At 52.7% G+C, this 27,868-nt stretch overlaps 1 protein-coding gene across 1 annotated transcript in view; it reads left to right on the top strand.

Moving 5' to 3' along the window:
• The window catches only part of Dennd1a (DENN domain containing 1A), a 490,889-nt gene extending 463,928 nt beyond the window's left edge, over window positions 1-26,961 (top strand). Inside the window, 7 exon segments of the mRNA XM_021234065.2 lie at window positions 4,371-4,427; window positions 9,466-9,554; window positions 21,421-21,546; window positions 23,805-24,063; window positions 24,765-25,388; window positions 25,390-25,812; window positions 25,814-26,961. Coding sequence (XP_021089724.1) covers window positions 4,371-4,427; window positions 9,466-9,554; window positions 21,421-21,546; window positions 23,805-24,063; window positions 24,765-25,388; window positions 25,390-25,812; window positions 25,814-25,978 — 1,743 coding nt within the window. The 3' untranslated portion in view covers window positions 25,979-26,961.
• The last annotated feature ends 907 nt before the right edge of the window (window positions 26,962-27,868 follow it).

The raw sequence follows: 27,868 nt of genomic DNA, 5'->3' as shown, positions 1-27,868 counted from the left end.
GTCCTAAGGCTCACATGTGATGTAATTGCTAGGCCCTGCCTAGTCCTGCTCTGCTCCATGGCCTCCAGTTATGGACCATGAGTGTGAACTTGAAATTCAGAGGCCTGAGCCCATCCTTCTTCAGCACCATGTTCCACATGTTCCACACCTCTGCTGTGGCTCTGTACCCTAAGCTGCTTTTACAGGGGGCCACAGGCTGTGGAGCAGAGGGCTCAGGGAGCTCCCAGTTCATGGCAATGACTGTCACTAATCCTGCCCAGCTCTGTAGTCTCTTGAACCCCAGCTCATGCCATTTTCCCTCAATCCAAGGTTTCCCTTCCCACTGAAGCTGTCTTCTGGGAAGCAGCGTGTCTTCCTGCATTCGTCTTTTCCCGGTTTTCTTTATTCCCCTCCTTCCCCCTGAACCGCAGGCTGTTCTCAGCTGCTCTGTGCCATCTTTGTCCCCAGGGCATCTGTCCTGGTTTATCTGGGAAGCTGCAGCCACCAGAGCCCAGCATCCCTGCCACTTCCTCCCCCAAGAATGGATGCTTCCTCCTGCCTGTCTTCACTGTGCTCATGGATGAGGACACTGAAGAGAGTCACCAGCCTCGCCTGGATGGAGTCTGGCCTCTGTGGGAGGACCAGGAGAGCACCCACAGATCAAATGTTCTACCATTCAACGCCAAAGAAAGACTGCCCGGCACTATAACCAATGCCCTGTCACTCTTCCAGGTGCCTGCTTGCTTCTAGACCAGTCCCCCAGGGCCCCAACACCTCTGGCAGAGTGCCCTGATAATTGGTGCCACCACCCCTTCCTTCTCCCTTAGCTCCAGGGACTTCACTGCACACCCTGATGCTCCATTCACCTCCTAGCAGCCACCCTGGGAGGTGACCCTGGCCTGTGCTCCCACAGCTGTGTGCTCTAGAATAGTGTGTACAGCTCCCTGGAGCTCTGTCCCCAGTGATGGTAGCTCCCACAGCTGTGTGCTCTAGAATAGTGTGTACAGCTGCCTGTCGTGTACAGCTCCCTGCAGCTCTGTCCCCAGTGAGATAGCTCCCACAGCTGAGTGCTCTAGAATAGTGTGTACAGCTGCCTGCAGCTCTGTCCCCAGTGAGATAGCTCCCACAGCTGAGTGCTCTAGAATAGTGTGTACAGCTGCCTGTCGTGTACAGCTCCCTGCAGCTCTGTCCCCAGTGAGATAGCTCCCACAGCTGAGTGCTCTAGAATAGTGTGTACAGCTGCCTGTCGTGTACAGCTCCCTGCAGCTCTGTCCCCAGTGAGATAGCTCCCACAGCTGAGTGCTCTAGAATAGTGTGTACAGCTGCCTGTCGTGTACAGCTCCCTGCAGCTCTGTCCCCAGTGATGGTAGCTTGCAGGGAGAACGTCAAGGCAGCAGGGTCCTGGTCTTGATTGCTTATGTTGGGCTTTGTGGTCATGTCAGGACATCTGTGTTACATGGTCCCTTTTTGGCATCTTTAAACTCCCCCTCAGTCCTGTCAGCTTCTGGGCTAGGTGTAGCCACCAAGCTGCTGCCCTGCCCCTTTATAAGTTCAGTTGTAAAAGAACCAACACAAGCTTATGACACTCAGGGCAAAATAAGATATTTACAGGAATCTGCAGAGCTGACACCCTCGTCACTGGAGGGGGAGCCCAGTCCTTGGCACTGCAGAAAACCAGGTATAGAGGCACACCTGTAATCACAGCACTCTAGAGACAGAGGAGGATCACACAAGGTCATACTCATCCTCAGCTACAGAGCAAGTGTAAGGCCAGTCTGGGCTACATGAGACCCTATCTCAAAGACAAAACTAGCATTCCTTGGATTTCTACATGTGGTAGGAACTTTAAGCCAAAATCACTCACTGAGTACCTGCGAGGTGCCAGTCTTATGACATGGAGGAGGGAGAAATGTATTGGCGGTAAAGGCTTGTGTGTAGGAAACAAATCCAGCCCTGCAGGCTGCGCTTCCCAGGGTATCTGAGAGTGGCAAGAAGGAGTCTGCTCTAAAAAATTTAGGGTATAATTTTTCTTGTTTTCATTTTTCGAGACAGCTTCTCTATGGCTTTGGAGCCTGTTGTGGAACTCACTCTGTAGATCAGGCTGGTCTTGAACTCACAGAGATCTGCCTGCCTCTGCCTCCTGAGTGCTGGAATTAAAGGTGTGCTCCACCACTGCTCTGCTTGACTGTTTTTTTGAAGCTCATAGTTTGAGTTTGTTTGGTGGTGTTGCGTGTATGCAAAGTGCAGAGGTGTGGCTGTGCTGACAAGCATGGAGATGTCTCCAGAAGGAACCGGACAGCCACAGCTTTTCCCAGATCCCCCTTTAGGCAGTGCATCTCCCAGGGCGAGTCCCTGCCACTGAGATGGTGTGAGCTGGCGAATGGCATGATTGGACGTGCTTTTTAGTTTTTATTTCTTTAGGTACAAAAGTTGGGTTGTGAGATGGAGAGGCTTGCCGTGGGAAAACCTGCTAATGGTGGCAGCTGCTGGTATCTACCTGATCTCTCTAAACCCTCTAGGACAGAGATGCTGTTGCCCACGGTGCTTTTATGGGGAAAGGGAAACTCGGAATGGTTGGCATAGCACAGAGTAACCTGGAGAGTAAGTGGGCAGCTGGGGTTCTATCCCAAAGGCCACCTGCTGAGCACTCTGCCACCAACAGGGATAGAAATAATGCAAACCAGCGGTGACATGCAATGAGGACAGTGGGAGGAGACAAGATGGTTATGTAGAGGACACCTGGCCTGGGGGAGCCCTTGCACCCTCTCCATCCTCCTCCTCCTTAGCGTGACTTAGGAGCTCTGTCCCCGTCTGCCCTCCATACTTCCTGTAACCCGTGAAGAGGAAGAAGCGTGACAGTCGTGCCCATATCTCTGGGCAACACCCCAACTTCCAACTGGCAGCCACCTACAGGAGGTGGCCGGGCAACTTAGCTCCCACGCCCAGCTGATGATACAGAGGTCTGGGAGCCTGCAGTTCATTTCCACTCCACCAAGACCCTCAGGCCCTTAGGATCCAGGGACGCCTGTGACATAGGCTCTGCCTTCTAGGAGTCAGGTTCAGAGGCCCCACTAAGTAAGATCCAAGTCAGCACTTGCTGAGAAAGAAAATGTAACGTGAGCCACACATTTGAGTCACATGGGCAGTTCTGAGTTAGGCATATAAAGAGTAAAAGGAACAAGTGGGGTTGATTTTAATAACATTCACCCAAGTACTACCATTTCAACATGAAATCAGCATAAAATGTGTAATAAATGAGATGTTTTACATTCTTTTCTAAGTTACTGCAATGTAGTTTGCATTCACACTTTCACACATCTTAATTTGGACCCTGCTCATACAGACATCGGCTCCTGTGCTGGCCATTGCCGGCACAGCCATTATCAAATGATGGTATCTTTGTGAACTAAGTGACTGAGTGCGTGAGAGCCAACCAGGAGCCTCCAGGAGTCTGCAGTCTTGAACTTGTACAAATCTTTCTGTCCGTTGTTCTGCCTGCCCCTTTACCTACTTGTGTTCAAGACACGTGGTCAGAATGTTGAGAGGACAAAGTCTGCTTCAGAGATAAAGTTTCATGTGGAAAGCTGAGAAGTTGACCTCCTGTTGATCCATATCATAACTGCAAAAGCCAAGCATGCTCTTCAAATTGTACTCATTCACCAGATATTTAATGAGCAGGCTGCTCCCTCCCCAAGTCCCAGTCAACCTTCTGCAGGCACAGCAATAGACCCCTTCAAGGAGTAGACTGTTTCAAGTGAAAGCATGAAGGTAATGGGGCAGATACTCCACATAAGCCAGTCACATGTCAGCAGAGGCCCTGGGCACTCAGAGTCCTGGAGTCAGCATTTGACCTGCTCAGGGCCCTGAAGAACAAGGCCACGTTTGCCAGGACAATCAGAATTTGGGAGGTCAGTCTTCTTCAAGGGGCTGGCTGATAGGAAGTAAGGCATAAGAGCCCAGTGCTACTTGGGGGTTGTCCCAGGTTGGACACGAGTAAACTTTGGGAAAGATCTACATGGTGCTACTAGCAAAATCTAGGCATGCCAGCTTAGGACAGGGGCAGCCACTGATGGTTTTAAAAGTGGGTGTGATGTGGTGTGGTGTGGTGTCGTACTGTAGTTTACAAAGTCTCCCTTGACCTGAGCAGTAAAGGAAGTTCAGAGCAAAGGGTCCTGCTGAGAGGCAACTGTGATAATCCAGGCCAGAGAGGAGGCCAGGACTAAAAAGCCAGCAGAGGGAGGATTGAGGCAGTGTCGGGGAGGGAGCAGAGCGGGACACGGTTGGCTCCAGGCTCTAGATGGGTACCTCGAGGCTTTTTCCCAGGCCATGTGTAGTGATGCGTGGAGACATCTCAATGTGAACTGATGCTTTAAGTTTCCACTTTAATGCAGCTACAAAGACTCCATCCCACTCGTCCGCTGCCTCCCAAGATCCAGCGCTCCAGTCCCGTGAGTAGCCAGTGGTGTGCCCTCCCCATCTAACACCGCCTGTCCCTCTCCCCTGGCCTCACTAAACCTAGAGAGTGTGAACTCTCCTGCCTGGCATAAGGAAACTGGGAGATGGGTTTTTCCAGTCCCCTTGCTGTGTGGCATGAGCCAGAATTTGCATTTCCTGGGCTTCTCTCTCCTGTTTCTGAATCAGCTCAGTGACTTGCAGGCTGTAGCCATGGGTAGCCAGGCTTCTGTGTGCAGTTTCCCATCACTTAAGCAAATCTCCCAGGGAGAGCTGTCTTTCTAGCCACTGAGTTCTAATGGCTCGCTGCAAATGCCTCTTCCTCACAGAGGTAGCCACGGCCTGACGGCAGGGGTCTTACACCCCTCCCCATCTTGGTTGGGAAACATTTGCTGTACCTTCCCAAGGGCTGAAAACAGTGCCCAGATACATGGAGACAAGTACTGTCCCCTGCTAGGCTTCACAAGGAGCGATACTTGCCCACACAAAGTACTAAGGAAGGGTTGGAAAACAGAATAGCGTACAGTTCTAATCATCCAACCGCTGTGAACAGAGTAGGCCATGCAGAAAGGCCCATGTGTTTTAAAGAGAAATGCCAAGGGCTGGAGATGTGGCCCGGTGACGGAGGGCTTGACAAGTACTAACAGCCTTGGTTTGACTTCCGGCGTCAGTGCTGAGCACCCATGTGCTTCTTTTCCCATGTACACAGACCCTAACCTTGCTGGGACATAACTTTCTTGGAGTAAGAAACCTACTAGGATGTTTTGATGGGGGCTAATTCCCAAGGGAAGGATTTCCAATCTATTGTCCAAGGCATAGGGGTCAGCTATAGTCAGAGCACCTCAAAAACTAGTGTGTCAGCATTTCCTGGCATATCCCTCCAGATCCATCTTATGAGGCACAGAGACCATCTTTTGCAGCTAAAGACAAGGCGAAAGCAGATGTCTGTCTGATCCGTGGTGCACACACCTAGCATCCATTGGGTAGCTATTGTCTGGGTAGAAGTCAGATGTCCTATGGTTCTGCCTCTTCTTTCCCCCACTGAGTGTAGAAATTAGAGGTTTGAAGTGGAGAAGGGGATGTAAGTTGGGAATCTTCAATTCCAGCCGTGTGAGGTAGTAGGCCCATTCAGGGCCCCCGTGAAAATGTGACTCACCCAAACCCCAGTCAGCACAACTATCAAGGGGCTTGTATTTTCTACTCCCTGTCATCAGACAGAAGGGACAAACATCAAAATGACATGCTCTGGGGGAATGAAATCACTTCCAGGTCAAATCTTTATGGTACAGCAAATGTTTCAGTATAAACCTTAACAGTATGGTTTTGGGAGTATCAGAACTAGGCCGGAATGCCTAGTGTATATGAGTTGGGCAAGGACTAAAGCTCTCTGACCACCCCCTCCTCTTTTATACCAGGCCCCCATTCACAGTGGTCTTCTGTAAAAGACCACTCATGAGGCAGAGTCAGATGGATCTCGTGAGTTCAAGGCCAGCCTGGTCTCCAAAGCAATTTCCAGGACAACCAGAGCTACGCAGAGAAACCATGTCTTGAGAAAAAAGAGTTAGGAACTATGAGTACCTCTGAACTATAAGCACCTCTGAACGTGCATGGGACTGAGCTTGGTACTCCATTATTGTTTTATCAATCCTTGCTCCAGCCCATAGAAGACAGACGTCGTTTCCCTAGTTTGTAGCCAAGACCATAGAGATAGTAAGAGACCATGTTGGCCTTTGAGACCAGACTTCCCTCTCTAGTTTGGCAGTCATAGATAGCTGGTGGGGAGCTTAGGAGCAGCCTGAGAGGCCTGGGCTCCCAAACAAGCAGGGGATCAATGTGGTTCAAATCACAGTAGCTCTCTAACAAACTTCAAGTACTGGAGACAGCGCCTGTGGCCCCTAGTCTCACAGTGTGGTGGCTTGGGTGGACTGTGGGGCGTCCAGGCATCTGAGAACTTGAAGAAGCAAATATTGCCCCAAAATAAGAGTGGGTAGCAGCTGCCTCTGTCCCCAGCCAGGGCAGGAGGTGACTGACTGGCCATGTTCTTGGGGCTCCCCGTCTGTAAGCAGAGTCGTTGAGAGACAGTTTAGGAAGCTAGAAGATACACTGCCTGGGACCCCCCAGGCCAAAGAGACTAGTATTCATCCTGGATGCATTCGTGATGTCAGTGTGTCCAGTGGATACCAATCCACACTGGGTGAGAAGGAACTAGGGAGACCTAGGGCACAGAACTCCTGAGGCCCACAGAAATGATAGCCTGACAGGGATCCATGTCAGGGTTTGCCAGGTCACCTGGCTATGACATCTGACTAAGCACACAGCTGCTGGCCAGTGTAGCGAGACACTCAGCAGGGACCCTGTAGCCCAGCACCTGTGGCTGGGGCTCAGCTGTGACAGAGGCTCTGAGGTGTCTTCCTAGTAAGGGGAGGAAAGAGCTAAAGAAAACCGTGAGGTGTCTTCTAGATGAAGGACAGTGGCTGGAGCCACCAGGGAGAGGCGGGCTGCTACGGGCCCACATGTGAAGCACTTTGTAAGCTCTGTATTTATTATTTCTTGCTCACCATTAAAATCAAATGTACTCGGTACTTTTGTATTCAGTACACACTTAACCCTGCCGACTTAGATTTCTCAGGTTTTGAATCCGGTAGGGAATTGGCTGGCTTCCCAACTTTCCTCTCCAGTCCCCTGAACGGAGCTGGAAAGCCCTGTTTAGCATTCTCTCCCCTGGTACTGTTGCGATCCTAGCAATGGTGGGCCAGTCCCTGTTGTGTATAACAGTGATTTTTTTTCCCCTCCACCCAGCCTCACCCCCAAAAGGGCGATACTGTTGAAGTACACCATGGTTGTCTTTTGATTCAGCTTTTATTAAACCAATTGCCTGTGTGCGTGTAGGCCTGGTTGTGGCCTGCCACTGCATGGTGTGTGTGTGTGTGTGTGTGTGTGTGTGTGTGTGTGTGTGTGTGTGTGTGTGTGTGTGTATGCATGCATGGGCGCTCTTGTGCATGCCTTTGTAGATGTCTGTTTGTAAGACTAGACACACTGTAGTCTCCGGGCCCTGGTGCACTTGAGTGTCTGTAATGATAATCCTACACCAGTTAGGTATGTGTAACTCTGGGTGTGTCTGTAACCACAGGGGTGACTGTCTCTGGCCCGTTGTGTCTTTCCCACCCTCCCTCGCCCCTCGCTCCTCTCCCTCCTCTGTCTGTTTTATCATCCCTAATGAAGCAGTCTCCTCCATCGATCCTGCTGATTGCCAACCCATTCCTTTTGTTTGTTGGCGCTGAGCCATTCAGCAGCACTCTGACAGCTCAGCTCGTCTAATTAGCTCTGTTGTTCTTTTTCCCCATGTTTCACCACGTTGCAAGTTCAGTTGAAGTTGCCACAAACTTAATCCCCCATTTCAGTAGCAAGTTCACATTCTTAACCTGTCTTCATTGTAGCAAGGAGCAGCCCTGTGCAGGACAAGGAGACAGGCCGTAATGTCTGACCTCCCTGCACACAGTCCCCAGGTCGCTGGCAAGGGCACAAGACGTCTTCCACCCAGCTGCACCCTCTTCCTTTGCAGGCACAGTCTCTGGGATCTCAGGGGCCTTGCTGGAAAAACCAGCTCCATATGAGAATGGAGGAAGATACAGCCATCCATTTATTCAGCAAATGTTGACCAAATGTCTCTTGGGTAGCAGTGTAATAATAACAGAGACAACCACAACAGTGTTTACCGCTGTTAGATCCCAGACAGTGCTGTTGGCCTGCCTGCAAATCTCGCTGAGGCCCCACTATGTACCCGGCACCTCACAGGACACCTGAAAGGATTAAGACGATTCGCAGTGTCTCTTCATACAGGCTCCTGCCTCCCTTCCCTTTGCTGTTGATAACAGGGGGATCTAGAGCACAAAGGAACAGATGAGCATTTCTTGAGCCCTGCTCTATACCATGTTCACACCAACTGTTCCCCGCACCCGTGGTTGAGTCTTGACAATAACCCCGTGGAAGAAGACGGCATGTTTTGTGGAATGTTCTTGGCCTTTACCACATCCCTGATTTGCCAAATGAGGCTGAGCTCAGACTGGCCGCTCCACAGGAAATTCTTTGGTTCGGTCAGACGTGTGCAGGCCTGAGGGCTCCTCGAGACTCTATCAAGACTGGTCTTGTGTGCAGCCAACTCCTGTAATCTTGTTCCTCACCGCTGTGCTGTCACTCACCAGTTGCCAGGGGTGGAGCAAGGCGGTGGGTAATGGAGTGCGTGCGTGTTAGCAGAGCTCAGCTGTGCGTCATTGCACATGCAAGGAATGCCAGGCCCCTGTGCCTGCTGCAATGCTGGCTTCTCTTCGTGAACAAGAGCCACCGATGTAGTCAGACGTGATGATACCACACATAGAGCCACATAATGCTGGTTGGACCAAATGAGACTCATCTTAAGAGTACCCAGACATTCATGGCCTAACATCCATCACAAGCTCCAGTGGTGAGGGAAGGAGGCACCTCTCCTCTGAGGCTGCATCTTGGCTTTCAGAGGTAGCAGCGCAGAATGCTCGTGTAGCCAGTGTCTACTCCCCCGTGCGCCTGCTGCCACCCCTCAGCTGAGCCCTGGTGGAAGACAGACCCAGGGCACCCTGGGAAACTGTCACCTGCTTCCCCCTTCCCTTAGAGAGGAAAATAAGTACCCCGTAATTTGGCTGTGAAAGAGTACATTGAGTATGTGTTCCCCCAAAACAAGCCTGGATGGAACCTCTCTTGCACACACTGATAAGGGCTTTGTCCATCTACCTCCCATATAGCTCACACCTCCCTCGGCCTCTGAGAGGCCAGTGGGTCTGTGGGTGAGGAGAGCCTTCCGCATCCGGGTTAAGTTCCAGGTAGCGCATCCATGTGCTGTGTGTTAATGGTGTGTCAATGTGAGAAATAGGACTCTGGTGGCCCAGATCTGCAGAACCTCTCACCAAGCCTTCTGGGGCTGCCTACCCAAGTGTTTGCAGTGGACTTGTGGGGCCTTCCCAACTTACTCCTTCTTGGGGATTTCCCCATGCTCATCCTTAGGTACGACCGCCTCGTCCGCACGTTGTCAAGAGACCCAAGAGCAACATCACTGTAGAAGGCCGGAGGACATCTGTCCCAAGCCCTGAGCAGTGAGTACCATTGCCACCTCCCTTCTGTCCCCAAGAGCCCCCTGAACTGGAGCTTCACAATGGCCAAGCAGCCCAGCCTCCCTCCTGGAGGCTCCTTGAAACCCTGAGCAGGTGTTTCACAAGGAGACCAAACAGGGGACAGGGCTTGGTCATTGGTGTCAGAGTCTGAGCCTCTGTTGTTGCATTAGCAAGAGCCCCCTCCCCCAACAGGGAACCTGGGCTGTGCTTTGATTGGTGAGGTCCAAATGGCACTCAGTCACACTCCAAAGGTTCCAGGCCGCTCCTACTGAAGATGTAGAGCCCACGCGTTAGAATACGCTACCTTGCCAAAGAGGTCACTTGCTCAGATAGGCCGCTGTCATCATTCATAGGCCTGTCGGTGCTCAGATCTCCGAAGCTTGAGTTTATCCACAAGACCCTTCGCACCTGTGCTACAAGGGTTTTGCTTCAGTCTCCTCTTTGGCCTGCAGCTCCTCAGGGCACCCCAGGACCCAACCTAGCCCAGCTTCAGTCACATCCTGGTGGCTGTTGGGTAAATGGGGTGACCGAACCTGCAGGGTCAGACTGGGAGCCACCTGGAGAGGCGGCACTGTTCCTCCTGTCCTGGTGAACACAGGCCTCTGCCTCTGCCCAGACAGCTTCCTGCGGTATCTTTGGAATGTTCAGGAATCTGTCTTGGCCTATGGTTGTCTGAGGGCTGAGGGAAAAAATAACAACTGTCCTTTGTGTGCGTCTGTTTACAAAGAACTGGTGTCAAAATAGAGAAACAGTTCCAAAATGTCAGGCTGTGGTGTGGCCCGCGCTCTTCTGCCCTCCATGATGTTCCGTCTGCGTTGTTATAGAAGCAGCCTGAGTAGTCTTTACCCAGAGACACCCGAGGGGAGGGGATGGAGGGAGGGAGAGAGAGGCAGAGTCTGTGTGTGTTTCTGGAGGTGCTTGGACATGTGAGGTTTTGAAGAGGAGACACCTGAAGTTGAGGCAGGTTCAATTTGGGATCTGCACATTGGCATGGGCCTAATACTGAGGGCCATCTCCCTTGCCATGGATTATAACTGCCCCCTAGTGGTGAGAAAGCTGCATGGCTCTGGGTTTCCTCTTCCCCTAAAGATTCTCTTGAGGAGGAGGGGGAATTAGCCACCTCTTGTAGCTGATCAACCTTTTACACAGTGTCCTGGGACAGAGGCCATGAACTTGTAGATATTGAGTCATAAACTCAGGATGCCCTTGCATCGCACGAGCACACACACACACACACACACACACACACACACACCAGCAGCAGTCCACAACCTACAGAAACACACTCCCTGCTTTGTGCTCTGATTAGAGATTGGACTTGCCAAGCATATCTATTTATGCTGTTCCTGTTCCAAACCAATGACAGGAGGTGATGTTTCAGTGTGTACAGAGAGCCGGTTGTGGCAAGAAGGTGGCTCTTCTGGTAATTGCCTTAGCCTTGTTGGTGTCACCTCAGTATTGTCATGTAACGTGTGTCTTAGATTTCTTCCCAGAAAGCATCAGGTTGAGATGAACTGAACAAGAGTCTGAGGCCGGTTGAGGGCTGGCAAACCACAGTTACAGGGATTAAAAGACAGACCCATGAGCACACCTCATCACAGCTCAGCCTGGCCAGGGGCTGGCGAGGGAGGCTCCAGGACGTCATTGCTAGGGTTTCTTCTCACGTTTTCTTAATGAGGAGGAGGGGGGCTGTGTTCCCATCATGCCAGTGACATTTGCCGTGCCACCCGGGTGCTTCCCCGCGCCTCCCCTGCCCCCATGCTCTCCCCCTTCCAGTGCGTGTCACAACAGCACTCAGATGTGTTTCTCTCGACTGTCACCAGCTCCAGCTGGCAAGACCAACTTCTCGAAACAGGAAACATCCAGCGGAAAATATTTTAATAAAACAGACTCCTCATAAAATATTGTTCTAGAAGGGGAGGCAAACAGCACCACCAGTCTGCCGGTTCCGAGTTGGGAGCTGGGAAGAAGGGCTGGCAGGCAGGAGCCGGGCTTTGTCCGGGTTGGTGCCAGTGGCACACGTGGGCTCAGGACCCGCCCTGACTCTCCGACAGCTCTTGGTCTCTGCCGGGTGTGAGAGCACTGGGGTCCTGCAGACGCGGGGCTGTGGGGAGTGTGACTCCTCTTCTTTCCTGCCCAGCCCTCACTGTGACAGCCGTTCAAGTTACCTTTGTTCAGCGAGTGGAGACTCTTGGGAGCTGAGTGCTCTGAGAGCCAAGATCCAGCAGTGGCCGGCAGCTCTCCGCTAAAGTCCATTTCTTCCTTTCCTGATGGCGTGCCTGTGTCTGTTGCTTCTTATGTGTACCCATGTGTCCATTCATTCAGTGGGCATCTTTGAAAACCCGCTAGGCACACACTCAGCAGCCTTCAGAGAGTTCCCATGGTGACTCATCTGTTGATTTACATTTACCCAAAATGAAATTTCCTTCCTAAGGTTTCCTAGCCCCGTAAGGCCATTTCTTGGCATTTGGATATGCTCTTCAGGAGATTTCCAGACAAACAGTCTGTGTTTTTCAGTCACCATTCACTGACTCACACGAGGTAAGGACTGGAGAGATGGCTCAGTCAGTATTAGGACCCGAGTCTGGATCCGCAGCACCCACATACAGTCTGGGTGTGGTGGAGCATATCCATCCGTAACTGCAGCACCAGGGGAACAGAGCACACTGACCAACCCATCGAGCCTGCAGGTGGGCTGGGGGTTCAGGGAGAGACTGCCTCAGAACAGGAAGGCGGAGGCAATAGGGAAGATGTCTGATGTCAGCTTCTGGCCTCCGCACATCCACACCTATAGGCACACTCAAAAATGAAAACTATAGTTAGCTGATCTTTCTCTCCAAGAAGCATCAGCCCCTCCTGTTATTATTATTCTAAGAAGCATTAGCTCCTCCTCATTGTTTTTTCTAGGAAGCTTTAGTTCCTCCCATTATTCAAAGCCAGAGAGGCCTCCTTTAGATGCTGGTCAGCAGGACATTCGCCTGGGGCCCAAGATCTATCCCTGAGTCCCTGAGTGCTAGCCCTTTCCCCTGTGGGGCGGGGCACGGGCCAGTGAGGCTCTCCTCCTTGTCCTCAGCATTGCACACTGCTGCCTCCTTAACACAGGCCCAGGGGAACCTTTGTAGTCTGGCTTTGCCCGAAGACACAGCTTTGCATCCCAAGACCACTTGCCCAGCTTGCCAGCCCTTTTCCCGGGTTCTGGAACCTGGAGCTGGGAAGTGGACCCCCTTAGATCTACTGTCACAGAACTTTCCTCACAGGAACCTGAGCATTTCCACTTGAGGAATGAGAAAAAAGCAATGCTGGCTGGGTACCACATCCCTTAGGATCATGTTGGGTAGGTAGTTGCTGTTCCAGGTTCTTGATAGAGAAACTGAGGCTCAGGCTGTGACTTTATAGTAAAGTCCCAGGGCCATGACTGGTGGGACCATCAGTCTTAGGATGGAAGACTGACCCTAGCTTCTCCTGATTCTGCCTCAGAAGCCCCTCAGCCTGTACAGTGAGTGCAAAGAGGGTCACATCTCCCCTTGTTATAGGTGGCCTTAGTTTCCAGCTAGGGCATGCCTGGTTGTCAAGCCCCAAGGTATTTCCACCCAGCTTGCCAGGTGTTGGGGAATCCCCCATCCAACTTGCCTCTCAGCCAAAGCCCATGAACAGCTCTGGGAGTGTTGTGACCAGCATCACACCCCCCCCCACAGGACCCCACACTGAGACTGAGCCGAGTCCAGTGAGCACAGCATCCTCAGGTGCCCCTCGGGTTCCTTAGAAGGCTGCTGCAGTGGGACTGGGGCAGCAGTCCTCACGGAGTGGCTGAGAGTCTAGAGAGATGTCCCCTGGTTCCTCCTCATGGTGCAACTACCTTACGAGTCCCGAGTTAGGAACTGGCAGGCAGCAGTGGACCTGAAGGGCTCTGTCCTGATCGCCTGCCCTCCAAGCTCTCCTGATATCGTGGCTTGTCTCTGCATGCAGATTCCTCTGGCTGTAACCTATTATGTAAGTTACCTTGTACTAAAGAAGAACCCAGATTCAGTCACCAGGGGACCATAAGCCTGCTCACCTCTCCCACCAGACCTACATGAAGTCTGTCTTTGTAAGAAAATTTGCCAGCATACTGGGGTAGCCTTAGAGACAGCCTAGAGGTCAGGAAAGAGGCAAGTTCATTCTGAGTCCCACTCCTTTGATTCAACTACACATAGATATTTGTGTTAACCAGGCATTCGTGGAGCACACCTTTAATCCCAGCACTTGGGAGGCAGAGGCAGGAGGATCTCTGTGAGTTTGAGGCCAGCTCATCTACAGAGTGAGTTCCAGGGCAGCCAGGGCTACTCAGAGAAGCCCTGTCTCAAAATGCCATGTATGTATGTATGTATGGATGGATGGATGGATGGATGATGTATTTATGTATGTATGCATGTGTGTGTATATACATTTGTGTAGAGTACCCTCCAGGCTTTGCATAATTATATTTTTGGAGTTTCTTGGTCTGTGATACCCAACTGTAAGGACTTGCCACTTGTGTCTTGATAACTTCTATCATTTGTGACTACAGCGTAGTGGAGAGGGTCTTCTTTTTTTATTTAAATTAAAAACAGTTTTATTTTGCATACTAATCCAGTTCCCTGTCCCTCCATCTTCCCACTCTCCCCACCCTCTCCCCATCCACCCCCCATCCACTCCTCAGAGAGGGTGAGGCTCCCATGGGGATCATCAAAGTCTGTCACATCATTTGGGGTGGGACCAAGGCTCCCCTCCCTGTATCTAGGTATTCCTGCATAGGGAAGGGGCTCCCAAAGCCCATTCATGCACTAGGGATAAACACTAGTGAGGAGGGTCTCCTTAAGCCTGCTCTATACTATGTGTTTAGATGTTGTTGCCACAGTTTCATGCATGTGAAAACTGCCAGGGTAACCCCTGTTCACTGCGTTCTCTTATTCTGTATCACTGTAAGAAATGGAATCAACATTACCTACCATTCGCTGAGAACCATGTATGAGGCACTTTACATGTGACATTTCATTGCACCGTCATGAGAAGTTGGGAGGTTGGGGACATGAGCTTTGTTTTATATAAGTGACTGAAAGTTCAAGAGTCTGCCCCTGCCCTTGGTCACAGAGCTGGTTGGTGGCAGAGATGGCTTCAAGTCTACCTCTTGATGACCAAGCCAGCACCGTGTCAGCCCTGTAGGAAGACGTCTGTCCCCTGTGAGGTTGGGCAGGAGCCACACTGCCTCACCCCTTCTGCCAGAGCTGCACCCCTAGCTCCTGGGCAGCCAGCAGCATTGGAAAGTTTCCAGATGGGGGAGAGCTGCAGGTGAGCAGGCTGGAGAGACAGTCTGCACCAAGTGAAGCCCACACCGCTGAGGGACAGCAATGTGTGATTACATCTGTCTCAAGTGTGCTCCGAGGCCCCAGAAGATGAAAACAGGTCGGAAGCCCTTGCTGAGGACCACGCCCGAAGCCTACATCTCAGAACACTTGGCACTTCTCTTGTCCTTGCCCCCTCACTGGCAGAAGACAAGCTGCTCCAACTCTGTGGACATGCCTCATATTGGTGCTAGATAAAACAGCCGAGCCCTTTCCCTCCTACACAGCCCAGAACTACCAGGGATGGGGTCAGTTGTTTGGACAGAGGCCTGGTGCATGGGTGGGCTTCCCCGCCCACCACCTCCAAGTCTTCTCTGCCATATGCTTTTTTTTTTTTTTTTTTTTTTTTCGAGACAGGGTTTCTCTATGGCTTTGGAGGCTGTCCTGGAATTAGCTCTTGTAGACCAGGCTGGCCTCGAACTCACAGAGACCCACTTGCCTCTGCCTCCCAAGTTCTGGGATTAAAGGTGTGTGCCACCAACGCCCGGCTACCATATGCTTTTAACACCATACCTGAAAGTATCCGGAGGTGCCACAGTCACATCGTCAATTAGGGGACGCATGGCCCCTCCTCGCCTCTTCAGCAACTGTCACTCAGTCCCCCAACACCCTGATGTTCTCCCAGGACCATGAGTCTGCTTCCTGTGCCCCAGTTTCCAGTGTGAACCTGCACTGTTAAAATTCCTCTGGATATCTCATACACACTCATGGGCATGTGTTTATGGAAGTGTGCATGTGGACACACACACACACACACACACACACACACACACACACACACACACACACTCGCTCTGAGCTTCTCCAGGGTAAGAGTTGCATATTTTTCAACTCTGACTTTGACTCCCAAACCAGTGCTTATTGAGCCTTCTACTCAAAGGCGTTTCCCGCATAAAGGACCAGAGGCATGAATCAGTAAAGGCAGGTGCTGCTGTTCACGGTCCACCAGCCACAAGCAGGTGCCAATAAATAACCACAAACCACACCGAGCACCTACTGTGGGCCAGGTGTGTGTGGAATGTGACTGTGAAGCCGTCTGCCTCACATGGAGTATGACTGCTGGCACCTCGCCTTCTCGGACCCTGGAAGAGCTAGGAGTTGCCACCAGCTCAGGAGCAAGTCTCCAAGATGCCAGCTGGGCCTGGGCCCCAGGGGGCAGGGGCAGCTGTCTTGGTGCTACCACCTGGCAGGCTGCCAGTACCCACTGCCTGAGCAACCAAACACCTTTGCAGAAGGTCACAGACCCAATTAGCAGAGTAAGAAGCCCCTGGCCTGACTCCCTGCCTTCCCCAGCGGATTCTGGGTGGTAGAGACAAAGAGAAGCTGGAACTAGGACTGGAAAAGCAGGAACCAACAGGAGCCCTCATCCACGAGTGTCCAAACTGGGTGTGTCTGTATTCCCACTGACAGCAGAGTGCACCTTCAGGCTGATGGCGACAATAGCCCTTGTTTGCATCAGTGGCTATTCAGAGGACTGAGTGCAAAGGTTCCACAGAAGTCAAGGGCAGCTGCGTGCACACATCTGCACCCTCTCCACACGTGCAGGAAGGGTGCTTCCCATGTGTGTCACCACAGGGAGTGTATAGGAAGCCCCAGAAGTCACCCTTTCAGCCACCGCTAAAGACATTCCCAGCCTTGCTGAGACCCCAGATACATGCCATGCCACCCTGGCTCAGTATCCCGTGTTCCCAGCCACTCGCACAGCTTGCGTTCCCTCCCGGAGCCCAGCCAGAAAAATGTGAGCCCCTCAAACACAAATGGAACAACTTGTCCTGAAGCTGAGTCACACTTGTAAGACTGCCATGAGTACTGCCCCTTCTCCTGCCATTGCTGCCATGGCCTTCAGGCAGGAGGGCAGTGGCTGACCTGAGGGTAAAGGGCTGAGTCCACACAATGTCTTCCAGACTCCCCATCTCCAACTGCCCTCAAGCGCAGAGCCGAGAGTGGAATGTCTTCTTGTGTGTCTACCTGGTAACATGGGAAGCACTTCTCAGTCTGAGCCTACAATGTGGGCATTAGCGTTGGGTTGAAAGAGCATTGTGTTGAAAGAAGGGATGACCACACGGGTTGAAGGATAACTTAGTGGGTGATTAGTGGGGACTGGGAAAGAATGTCACAGCAAGCCTGAGACAGACTGACTACCTCCCTGCTCTGATGATAGCCCAGCTCCTGACCAGACAGCAGCTCAGCCTACCCAAGCCATCAGTCCTTACGCTGTTCCGAGAACCCCAACCCCAAGGTCCACCCTCTCCTGAACACCCTGCCCTTGCTGCTTTTCAGAGGCACCTCTGCCCATCAAGCCACACTTGCCCTGCTCACAATGACAGTGTGACGTCCATACCATTGTCCAGGGTGTCTGTGAGCCAAGAATATCCCTGACCCCAAGTGTCTCCTGGCAGAGATAGTGTCCAAGGGAGTGGACAGCAGGAACCATCACTGACAGCGGTTACCCCTTGTTCTGACGGTAACTGGTAATGGCAATGACCCTCATTCTTCAGCAGATATTCATGTAACTGTGCAAAGGCCCCTTGCTGTGCAGCTAGTTCCTGTGTCAGCCTTCAGTTGCTCCCTGGGCCCAATGGCCCTCACTCTGGCTCTTGGGAGCAGCTCCAGGCCAGCTCCCAGAGCTACCACACCTTGCTTTGAGAGCCCTTTCTGCCTTTTCAGCCACTGGCAAGCCTGTGGTTGAGGACTGGCCCTGTATCTTGGGATTGGAAAGATGTGGAAACTCTGAGGAAGTCTGGCCCATGTGCTGAGATACAGCCAACAGAGAACCATGCACTTGGAAGGGAGCAACCACCTCTTCATCCCTGACCAGGTACAAGGGCCTGGCATCAGCTGTGAGGGAGCATCAGACAGCAGCTGAGGACTCGAGCTTTCCAGACACCAATCAAAGCCCTTACTGAATATTTCACTTCTCTGCTCAGACTGGAAGGTGGCAGCTTCTCCATTTGCAGAAAACTCAAGGTCCAAGAAGGTAAAGTGACTTTGCCAAGGTGTCTGGAAAGAGGGAAAGGAGGCAGAAAGTGCACAGGCTGGCCTTCTCTGGTGCCTCTCTGACCAGGGTTGTGTCAGCAAGGGACAAAAGTAGCCAGGCCATTTACAAAGTGAAGACCTTTGTGCTGGAGTGAAACGATTCTTCTAAAACGATCATGGCGTCTCTTCATTACCTCGAGAGACCAAGGCCTGGCCGATTTCCTCCCATCTTTGTCTCAAGTGCATTTAAATGTCAATTAAATTTGAAACATCTACATTTGTCAGCACTTCATTTTGGGCAAGCGTGACGTGCGGCTGATTTGTCCATGCAATGTGACACATAAAAAACTGGAGATGTAGATCGTCCTCATTAAAAAATAAGCCAGCGTGATCCTGGAGCAGCGAGAGCACAGAGCACATCCTGGCTTCCTGACGCCGTGTCTCTGACATGGTATTTAAAAAGGAACAGCCTCGCCTGTCACCACTGTCACACACGCGCTCTAACCAGCGACACGTTAAAGCAAACATTAGAAAGGGCTCAGGAGTCATTCACATGGGAACTCCACTGCGGGGTGGTGGACGGGGCAGGGGCAGCGGGGATGATAGGTCCAAGCCATGATCGACAGAGCCTTTCTCTCAAGCCGTGACGTCACAGCCTTTGCTGTGTAGCCAAGTTCAGCGAGGCCTGCCTTTCCCAGACAGCCCTTTGTGTGTAATAAAACCTAGGCAAATGGTGGGGGGCAGACTGCAGGGTAGTAGCTGAATTGGGTTAATGAGGGAAGAGGTACATTTTTTTATATTCCGCCTTAAGCTAATAAAAAATTTAAACCTGGACGTTTTCGATGCTTCATCCTTTATCCCTGACAAATATCTGACTGTATCTTTCATGGGAGAACATGAGCAGTTGAATTTAAATAAGATTATTTTGAAATCTCACCTTTCATTAAAAGTGGAGGGCGAAACTCCCTACTTCTCAGGAAACAGGTGGCAGGCCCCTGTAGTGTTTAGAGACAGGCGAATCCAGATTCCATTTCAGCACTACCTTCAGTTGCTGTGTGACCCCAGGCAAGAGTCTCTCCCTCTCTGAGCTTGAAGAATTAGTAAGAAACTGTATGGACAATATGTGAATTATTTGATGAGCTATCGTCATCCATGTGGCCTGGACATGACAAAGCTCTGATTGACCAAATCACATGGCACATCCACCAGAGCTCTGAAGTGATGAAATGATCTGTGTGGGGTGTTAGGTGCTCCAGGAGAAGGGGGATCTCCAGCAGCCAGCTCTCATTCCTTCAACCACCAATGTGGGTGAACCAATGTGCCTTGAGCTCAGTCAGGAACAAAACTGCAGATTAACGGGGATCTATGATGTGCCGAGACCCACAGCCAGGGAGAGCTGGGAACTCCACGCAATGACATTTGGGGTGACATTTAGGCACATCGTAGGGATGACATTCAGGTCAGGTCTCAGTGTGCTGAGGGTAGGCAGAGGGTGACTGCTTGGAGATAGTTCTCCAGCAGAAGTGGGGTGGGTGGGAAGGGACCTCGGGGCATCCTGAGCCCACCCCTACCCAGCATGTACCTCAAGCTGCCCAGGGAGAGGGAGAGAGGGAGAGGGAGAGAGCAGGGGCAATAGAATGAGCAGGTGTCCCTGGCAAGTGAGGATTTCTCCTCACCCATTTTGCATCTACTCAGTCTCATTGGCTGTGAAAGCAGCGGGGACCTAATCTTGTGCCAGATCCAGATCGTGCGAGGCAGGTTCTCCATCCAGAGGCTCCTGCCACCAGCATGCCTCTGCAGCTGTGGAAGAGCTCATGTGCTCAGCCTAGGTACCCAGGTGGCCTGGGAGTGGAGGCCAGCGGAGCCCTGGAGCCCTGCCTCCTCCTCGAGCGTGGCCCTGGGCTAGTAACTTCCCCAGGAAGCCACAACCTCCACTGACGTTTGAGAGTAAAACTGATGGCCAGCCTGCAGGGATGAGGGAGAAAATGAGGCATGCGGCCGAGGTGCTGAGGCTGGGGACGGCTCTGGGAGCCGTTTGGAGCAGTAACAGCTTAGTTCTAGCAATGCGGTCACAGCCTGGCCACCCCAGCCTTCTGCTCAGGCCTTACTGTGCTTGTTCCGAATGTATTGCCCTCTCCTAAATAAACCTAAAGAAAGGAATTCCAGCATAGAAAGTGCAGGAAGGCTGTTCTGATGCAATGTCTCCTGCCTGTGTCCCCAAACCTACACTGTTGCCCTTGGGGCTTTTCACAATGAGTCCAGCCACTGACAGGGCAGAGTTAGCTGCCACAGCATCCATGGTAGGATTTGAACAGGCCACAGTTTGGGCTCTCCTCCACTGAGCCCATAGCCTTTCATTGGCATTGCTGGTCCGTACATAATTGCTAGTAGCCAGGTGTGTGTGTGGCCAGAGCACAGGTAGCTGATGAGGGGGATATATTTTTATAACAATGAATATTTAATCTCCACATCACAGATGAAAAGACTCTCTGCAGAAGCATGTGAGGAGACTCCAGAGAGGGCAGCTGATCAGAAACGGTCTTCTTAAGGGCTGCTTCCGCATAGCTCTCTTTCCATAGCTCTCCCTGTGGCTGATGTGGAGATGCGTGCTATAGAGAAGGAAAAGGAGCAGGAGTGGAGTCACCCACAGTCCCACCTGCCATTACTGGGATTTAAGCATTTCTTTTCCAGTCTTTCTCTTGTGTGATTTTTCCATGAGTCGCTTACGGGGAACCAGTCCCAGATGCCGAAACGCCGAGTTTCCATGCCCAGCCTGTGAAATGGAATGATGTTTGCAAAGAACCCACATACCCCCCTATATACTCTAAACCACCTGCGGAATTTTTATATCTAATCTAGTATACATGCTGTGTAGATGGCTATTGAGCTGTATTGGGGGAATGATATAATGACGGGAAGGGACTGCACATGCTCATTACAGATACAAGTTTTTCCAAACATTTTCTTTGTTGTTTCTCAAGACAGTTTCTCTGTGTGGCCTTTGCTGTCCTGGAACTCACTCTGTAGACCAGGCTGGCATCAGACTCACAGATATTCACCTGCCTCTGCCTCCTGAGTACTGGGATTTAATTAAAGGATTAAAGGTATTAAATGCCCAAATATTTTCAACTCAGCTGATTGAATCTGTAGAGATGGAGCCTACAGGTTTGGGATGGCCAGCCATAAAAGTAGTAACTGTGTCATGGTTTAAAATTCTCTTCATTGGCATTACATGTGACGGGAAGGGGGCATTCAGCCAGAAGTACCTGGGTCTACTTGCTGGAAGTGTTTTAGTGCTTTAAACAGAGAACAGTGAGCATCTCTGGGCATGAGTCATTGTCCAGTCAGGGTTAACCTACTGGAAGTGGGTAATCAGGCCAGACATGACTGGATGAGAGTCCAGGCCCCCAGCATACATGACCGTGCCAGCCTCCTGATCCCGTAGCCTGGGCCTTCTCCCAACCCTGTGTTCTCATGGCGCCCTAACTGCCTCTTCTCTCTCTCTTGTCCAGCCTGGTAAAACCCTTCCGACACTATGCTGTCTTTCTCTCTGAAGACTCTGATGAGGAATGCCAACGGGAAGAGGCACCGAGCGCCGGTTTCACTGAGAGCTTTCTCTTCTCTGCTCCCTTTGAATGGTCTCTCTCCCTTCTTCCAGCTCCTTTGGCTTAATCTGGTGATGCTGTGGGTACGGGGGAGAGCATGAGGAGCTGGGGCTGCTTGCTACCACGGGGAGAGAGGTTCCTGGGTGCCAGCTGGTGGGGTGTATGCCGCAACCACGGCCTTCCCTCAGGCTCCTGTTGTGGCAGCCCCACAAGGCTGTGACAACAAAGGTGACAGGTGAGACAGAAATGCCAATCCCCTTCCTTACAAGGGGAAAACGACTTGTTAGTGGAACTGGTGACCACAGTAAGCCTGACTACAGAGCCTCCATTTCTTAGTGTGCCCTAGAAAGCATGGAGACAGGCAGGAAAAAGCCAACTGAGTGACACAACTATGGGATACTACCAGCGTACCCACCTTGTGTGGTGACACGGGCCTGCGACCTCCGCACTGGGGGCTGAGGTGGAAGGACAGTGAGTTTGAGGCTAGCCTGGGCTGCATAGCAAGTTCCCAGCCAGTCTGAGCTACACACAAGACCCTGTCTCAGAGAAAAGTGTGTGTGTGTGTGTGTGTGTGTGTGCTTTACATGTGTGGGTCTACCTGAGTTTCTTAAGATTAATTTTGTCTTAATTATGTTATAACCTAAACTGCATTTAAATGACAAACATTTTTAGAAGGGGTGGCTTGCCTTACATACAAATGTTCTTCCCAGGAGCCTCAGGGATGCACCTCCAACGTAGCTGTTAGTCCCTTCGCATGGGAGGGGGCTTCTCTCCCTCCACCCCTCCCCTCCCTCCTCTCTGTTCCCTAACCTCATGCCCAGCATTAGGTCCTCTCCCTGTAGCTTCATCCTGGACTTTCTAAGTCCAAGGCTGCCCCTCCCAACCCCGTTCCTTTCGTGCTGCCAGATTACTGGGACGGTGGCAGTGTCCCCTTAGTCTGAGGTACCTGAGCTGCACACACACCTCCTCAGTATATTTACTATTTCTCTTTGATCTTTTTCTTTTAAATGTCTGAAGAATCTGCTTCCCACAGCAGTCATGGCTGTGCGATCACAGATCTAATGTGTCCGCTGATGTAGCTGTTACTAGCTAGTTAGAACAGAGAGAACTATTGAAAGAACACAAGCTCGCAGCCCGCTCGGGCCCCCACACACCGTGACTGTCCAGGGCCTCTGTGAATGACTGGCTGAGGCTCTTTCCCTCTTTCCTGGTTCTACCTCTGAGACACGGCAGCTCAGAGTGTCCTCCGTTAAGCGATGGTTAAACTCCCTCCTTTAGCCTGGGTTTAGAGCCAGTTCAGGGCTTCCTGTGTGTTTAAAGAGAGCTGTTGCATCCTAATTTACAACACAAAGGGTTTCCTTGTGTTTGGGAAGGAGGGCTGCTCCTCATCCCCTCCTTTGCACTTAGACTAGTGAGACTCTCCAGTTTGGCTTCCATTCCACCCCTTACTGGGTGCTTCAGTTTCCTCATCTGTAAGGTAGGGTGTAAGTCCCAGTCAGCAAAATCTGATGGGCGGTGCTGGGACCGCCTCCTTCCCAATTGTTCAATGGGCCTTTGGCGTCAGCCTGCTTATGACCAGCAGGTGGAGCCTTCCACCCACTTCGCCAGCACCAGCCAGCCTGACCCTAGAGGGGAGGCACTGCCCTGGCCAGCCCCTGCTGGAGGGCAGGGCAGGTGCTGCGTCCCCACAGATCTGTCGTGCCCTGAGGCTCAGTGGGAAAGCAAAAGGCACCAGCTGCTACTTACAGCCAGCTCACCAGAAAGGTTGTAACGTGTACATGCACCGAGCACACAGAGCACAGGTGGCAGCCATGCACGCCACAGGCGGTTGTCACCAGCCTCTGCATGTCCTCTGTACTTGTTCGTGGAACCACACTAACACGGCATCAGCTGAGGTTCATAAGGTCAGATGACTCACCAAGGGGCTCTAGACCTGGCTACAGGCAGACGCCTACAAATGCCCCCTTCAATCGTGCTACCCTTGGGAGGCAGAGTTCGAGGCCAGCCTGGTCTACAGATCGAGTTCCAGGACAGCCTCCAAAACAATACAGAGAAACCCTTTCTTGAAAAAGCAAAAAAAACAAAAACAAAAACAACAAGTCGTGCTACCTACAAAGACCTGGGGCCTGGGGCACTTCAGGGTCTCCTCGTGGCATCCTGCCCAGGGCACCAGGTAGGCTGAAAACCCAATTCAGCCCCAGAAGATCTGAAACATTGGTCCTGAGTCCTGGGCATTCTTAGGGACCATAGATGCCCTGGAGGGAAATCCAGCTGGCTTTGTCTCCTCCCAGGCCACAGCCATACCGGACCTTGAAAGAATCAGACAGTGCAGAAGGTGACGAGACCGGGAGCCCAGAGCAGCTTGTGCAGGAACCCCGGGGACCTATCCCTGCCCCACCTGACCGAGCTGCCAGCATCGACCTTCTAGAAGATGTCTTCAGCAGCCTAGACATGGAAGCGCCACTGCAGCCACTGAGCCAAGCCAAGAGCTTGGAGGACCTCCGGACCCCCAAAGATTTGCGGGAACAGCCAGGGAACTTCGACTACCAGGTATGGTGGAGGTAGAACAGATTAGTTGATGGGTGCCTCCTGCTCATGAGGTAGGTACTCCAAGTCACAGTGGAAGGGATCAGGGGGACACCACTTCATTACCTCATGTCACCCATCTTAAGTCAGTGCTCAGCCCCACCCCATTGCAAGCAGCACAGAGTGCCTCCGGCCGTCGTGGGGGAGGGGAGACGATGCCGGCACAGCACGGTGACTGCCTCTGTTCTTGCCGCACAGGTTGGGCTGCTGCAGGGCTCCTTGATCAAACTGGGCTCTGGGTTGGTTCTCTCAGTGAGACTACCATCACCCCCCCTCTGGGATTCACGGGTATCCCACCCCCTGGGAATGAATGGCCTAAGTGGCGGGTAGAGACCCCTTTCCTCTGGGCTGTGTGCCTTTAGCCAGGCCTGAAGCCACACTTGCCCTTTGGAATGTGATCAAAGATACCACGATCTCCAAACAGCAGAAATGCCCACAGATGGGGACGCTTTCCTGAAACTACTTGGCAAGCATAGGCTTTTGTAAAAAGACAAGAGATTCTCTGGATTCCCTTTGGGGGACACGCCTGGGTCTCTGCAGGTGTCCTGGGTACCGTAACTTCCCAGTCCCGGAAGCCATGTTCCCGGCAAGGGTTGGAAAAGGGCATGCACTCATACCGTTACCTGAGTCAGCCAGTGCTCATCCCTCCCTCTCCCTCCCCACAGAGGCTGGGCCTGTGCAGAAGCGAGAGGGGCCTCAGCATGGCTGTCGCTTTGAAACTTCCTCATCCGTATACCACGCTCTGGAGTCTGGGCCAGGACGACACGGCCATCCCCAGCAAACCCTCCACCACCTCCCCTGAGAAGCCCTCAGCTCTGTTTGGTACTGCCTCACAGACCCCACAACTGCCTCACAGACCCCAAAACCAGAATGGCATCCTGAGCCCCAGCACCAAGGAGGAGGCTCCCATCCAAACTCCAGGCAGCATCACCATTCCCCGGCCACAAGGCAGAAAGACCCCTGAGCTGGGCATCGTGCCTCCACCACCCACTGCCCGCCCGGCCAAGCTCCAGGCTGCTGGCGGCCCATTTGGTGACTTCTCTTCAGAGCAGCTACAGCTGGACCGGCAAAGACAAGCTGCCCTGAGCTCAGCCCTTGTGCCAGGGCTGCTCCCCAGTGCTGTCCCCCAAGGCCCCACAGAACTTCTGCAGCCGCTCAGCCCAGCTCCAGGAGCTGCAGGCATAGGCAGTGACTCCCTGCTTGCACTCCTGGACCCACTTAACACAACCTGGTCAGGCAGCACCATCCCACCGCATCCTTCCAACCCCAGTGTGTCCAGCACACTAACCCCCCCAGCTCAGCTTCCCCCCCACCATGACACCCACCCCTTTCGCACAGCCACCACTCAATCCCTTTGTCCCATCTATGCCAGTAGCACCACCCACCATGTCCCTGGGGTCTACGCCAGCCAGACCTTTTGGGACCCCTCCAGCATCCCTGGGGCCGGCATATGCACCGAGCATCCTATTGTCTGGTTCTGGCTTCTATGCCCCTCACAGGTCTCAGCCCAACCTGTCTGCCCTCTCCATGCCCAACCTCTTTGGCCAGACCCCCGTGGGTGCCCACGCTAGTCCCTTGCAGCCACTTGGCCCCCCAGCTGTTGCCCCCCCCAGGATCCGAACATTGCCTCTGGCCCGTTCAAGTGCCAGGGCTGCTGAGGCCAAGCAAGGGTTAGCCCTGAGGCCTGGTGAACCCCCACTGCTGCCTCCCAGACCCCCCCCAGGGTCTAGAGCCAGCCCTGCAGCCCTCTGCTCCCACACAGGCCAGAGACCCCTTTGAAGACTTGCTACAAAAAACCAAGCAAGATGTGTGCCCCAGCGCAGCCCCAGCCTCCACCTCTGTAGAGCAGCTCCGCAGGCAGTGGGAGACCTTTGAGTGAGCAGGCCTGTGCCTCTGTCCAGTACCGTGCCTCCCAAGTCCTATTTCTGACCAGGTTCTACTGGGGCAAGGGGACTCTCTGCCCCCTCTCCTCCACAGCCCATCTCTGAGGCCTGGCCCTGGGCGTGGTACCATCCCAGAAGAGCTGCCTGCCGCCCTTCCTGGCACCCTGTGTAGGGTTTGCACTAGAGGTCAGCTGGGCTAACCACATCCTACCGCCTTCCCTCCCGTAGCCCAGGGCCAAGAAGCCCCAAGTCTCTCTCAAACCCAGCTCTCCCTGCCCGGCCCTGCGCCACCGGGCTCATCAGTAACACCCATGTGAGCACATTTTGGGGGACACAGGTATTTGGGGGCTGAAGTAGCCACTCCTGGCCTGGCATTTCTCCTTGGTGGGCATCTCCAAACCTCTCTAGCAATATACTTTTTCCTAACCACCAAACCCTGAGTTGTTCCTGGGGACCCAAGCTCCAAACCCAGCTCCAGACAGCCCTTCCAGGGCTTGGGAACACCAGCAACTCTGATTCTTAGGAGAGACCCAGAAATCTGAGTGGTAGGAACTGCCTTCGGCTCTGCCACCCTCATACCTCTGGGCTCCTGTCAATCAAAGCTCAGCTCAGCCTCCTCCACTTGGAGCTTTATGGGCAGAGCTGGGTAACAGTGACCCAGATTCCAACACAAAGGACAAGCTTCCTGCCACAAAGGGGGAGGCACAGCTGTTTGGGCTCCTAGGTTAGGACCAGGTGGGGCTTCAGGGCCCCCAGACTCCCCCTGGAGTAAATAAATGTGGCCGCTAAGCCTGAGGCAAGGAAGGGCCTGGAAACAGCCCTCCCTGCCACCTCCAGCTTCGCCAGCACAGATCCTGAGGCCAAGTCACCAAAGTTACAGTGAAACGTTTGTTGTTGTTTCTTTGATCTCACTTTTCCTTCTTATTGATTTGATGAATCTTGAAAATTGATTCCTTTCAATAAACCAAGGTGAAACACAGCCTAACCGTTTAAGAAAACATCCGTCAGAGACATGCAGGAAATTGTGCACATTTGACCTTATTTCTCATTTCCTATGCGTGAATGGTCAGACAGCCTACCCCGGGGTTTCTGACGGAACAAGGGGGTGGGGTCAGTCCTTGGAGGTCCCTGTCGTTCTAGGGAACCCTATGTCTAAGAGGTTGCTCATTGGTCCCTGAGGCCTACGTCTGAGATGTACCCCTCCCCAAGGCTCTGTCTCAGAGGGGGGTATCCTCAGCTAACGGGGTCATGGGGACTCTCCTGGCATTCATGTTCCTGGACAGGTCTCAGTTCCACTTTTTCCATCCCAGCAAATTCCAGCAGTACCCCACCCCAGTGTGCCCGAGGGGTGACAAGGTGTCTTCGAGTCAGCACACACCTGTGATCCCCTGGGGCCGGTGCACACATTCACTGGGTAGAATTTGTGAGCCCAGTGACGACTGTGTGTTCAATAAAACCTTGGGGAGAAAGCTGTGCTCCCCAGCCCTCCAAGGGAGGGGAGCCTGAGTGGGTCCTTGGGCACCTTCACCAGCATCCTGCTCAAGTAGAGGCACCACACTCCGCCTATGCCCACTTGGGGCGCTGAGCTACTGGGGATGGACAAGCCCCACCCCACCCCCAGATCTCAACAAGAGCAGCCTCTACCCCAGTGGGCACTTGTGCAGGCCACTCTGGCAATACCAAAGTGAAGCTGGAGCGTTCTGTTGTTGGCATTCCACAGGACACATCTTAGGAGCTGGTAAGGAACAGTCCACCCAGGAGCCGGCTTCCTCTCCCCTCTCCCTGGGGGGACAGAAACAGCTCGGGGCAAGTTGGTCCCATAAGCAGGCCTCTTAGCATCCAGGGTCTCATCAGACCGCTGCTGAGTCTCCATTCCACCAAGCCTG

This window comes from Mesocricetus auratus, unplaced genomic scaffold, assembly GCF_017639785.1.
Source record: "Mesocricetus auratus isolate SY011 unplaced genomic scaffold, BCM_Maur_2.0 Super-Scaffold_100047, whole genome shotgun sequence".
Lineage (NCBI taxonomy): Eukaryota > Metazoa > Chordata > Mammalia > Rodentia > Cricetidae > Mesocricetus > Mesocricetus auratus.
The sequence above is the reverse complement of the archived record's forward strand: the minus strand, read 5'-3'. Positions and strand labels throughout refer to the sequence as shown.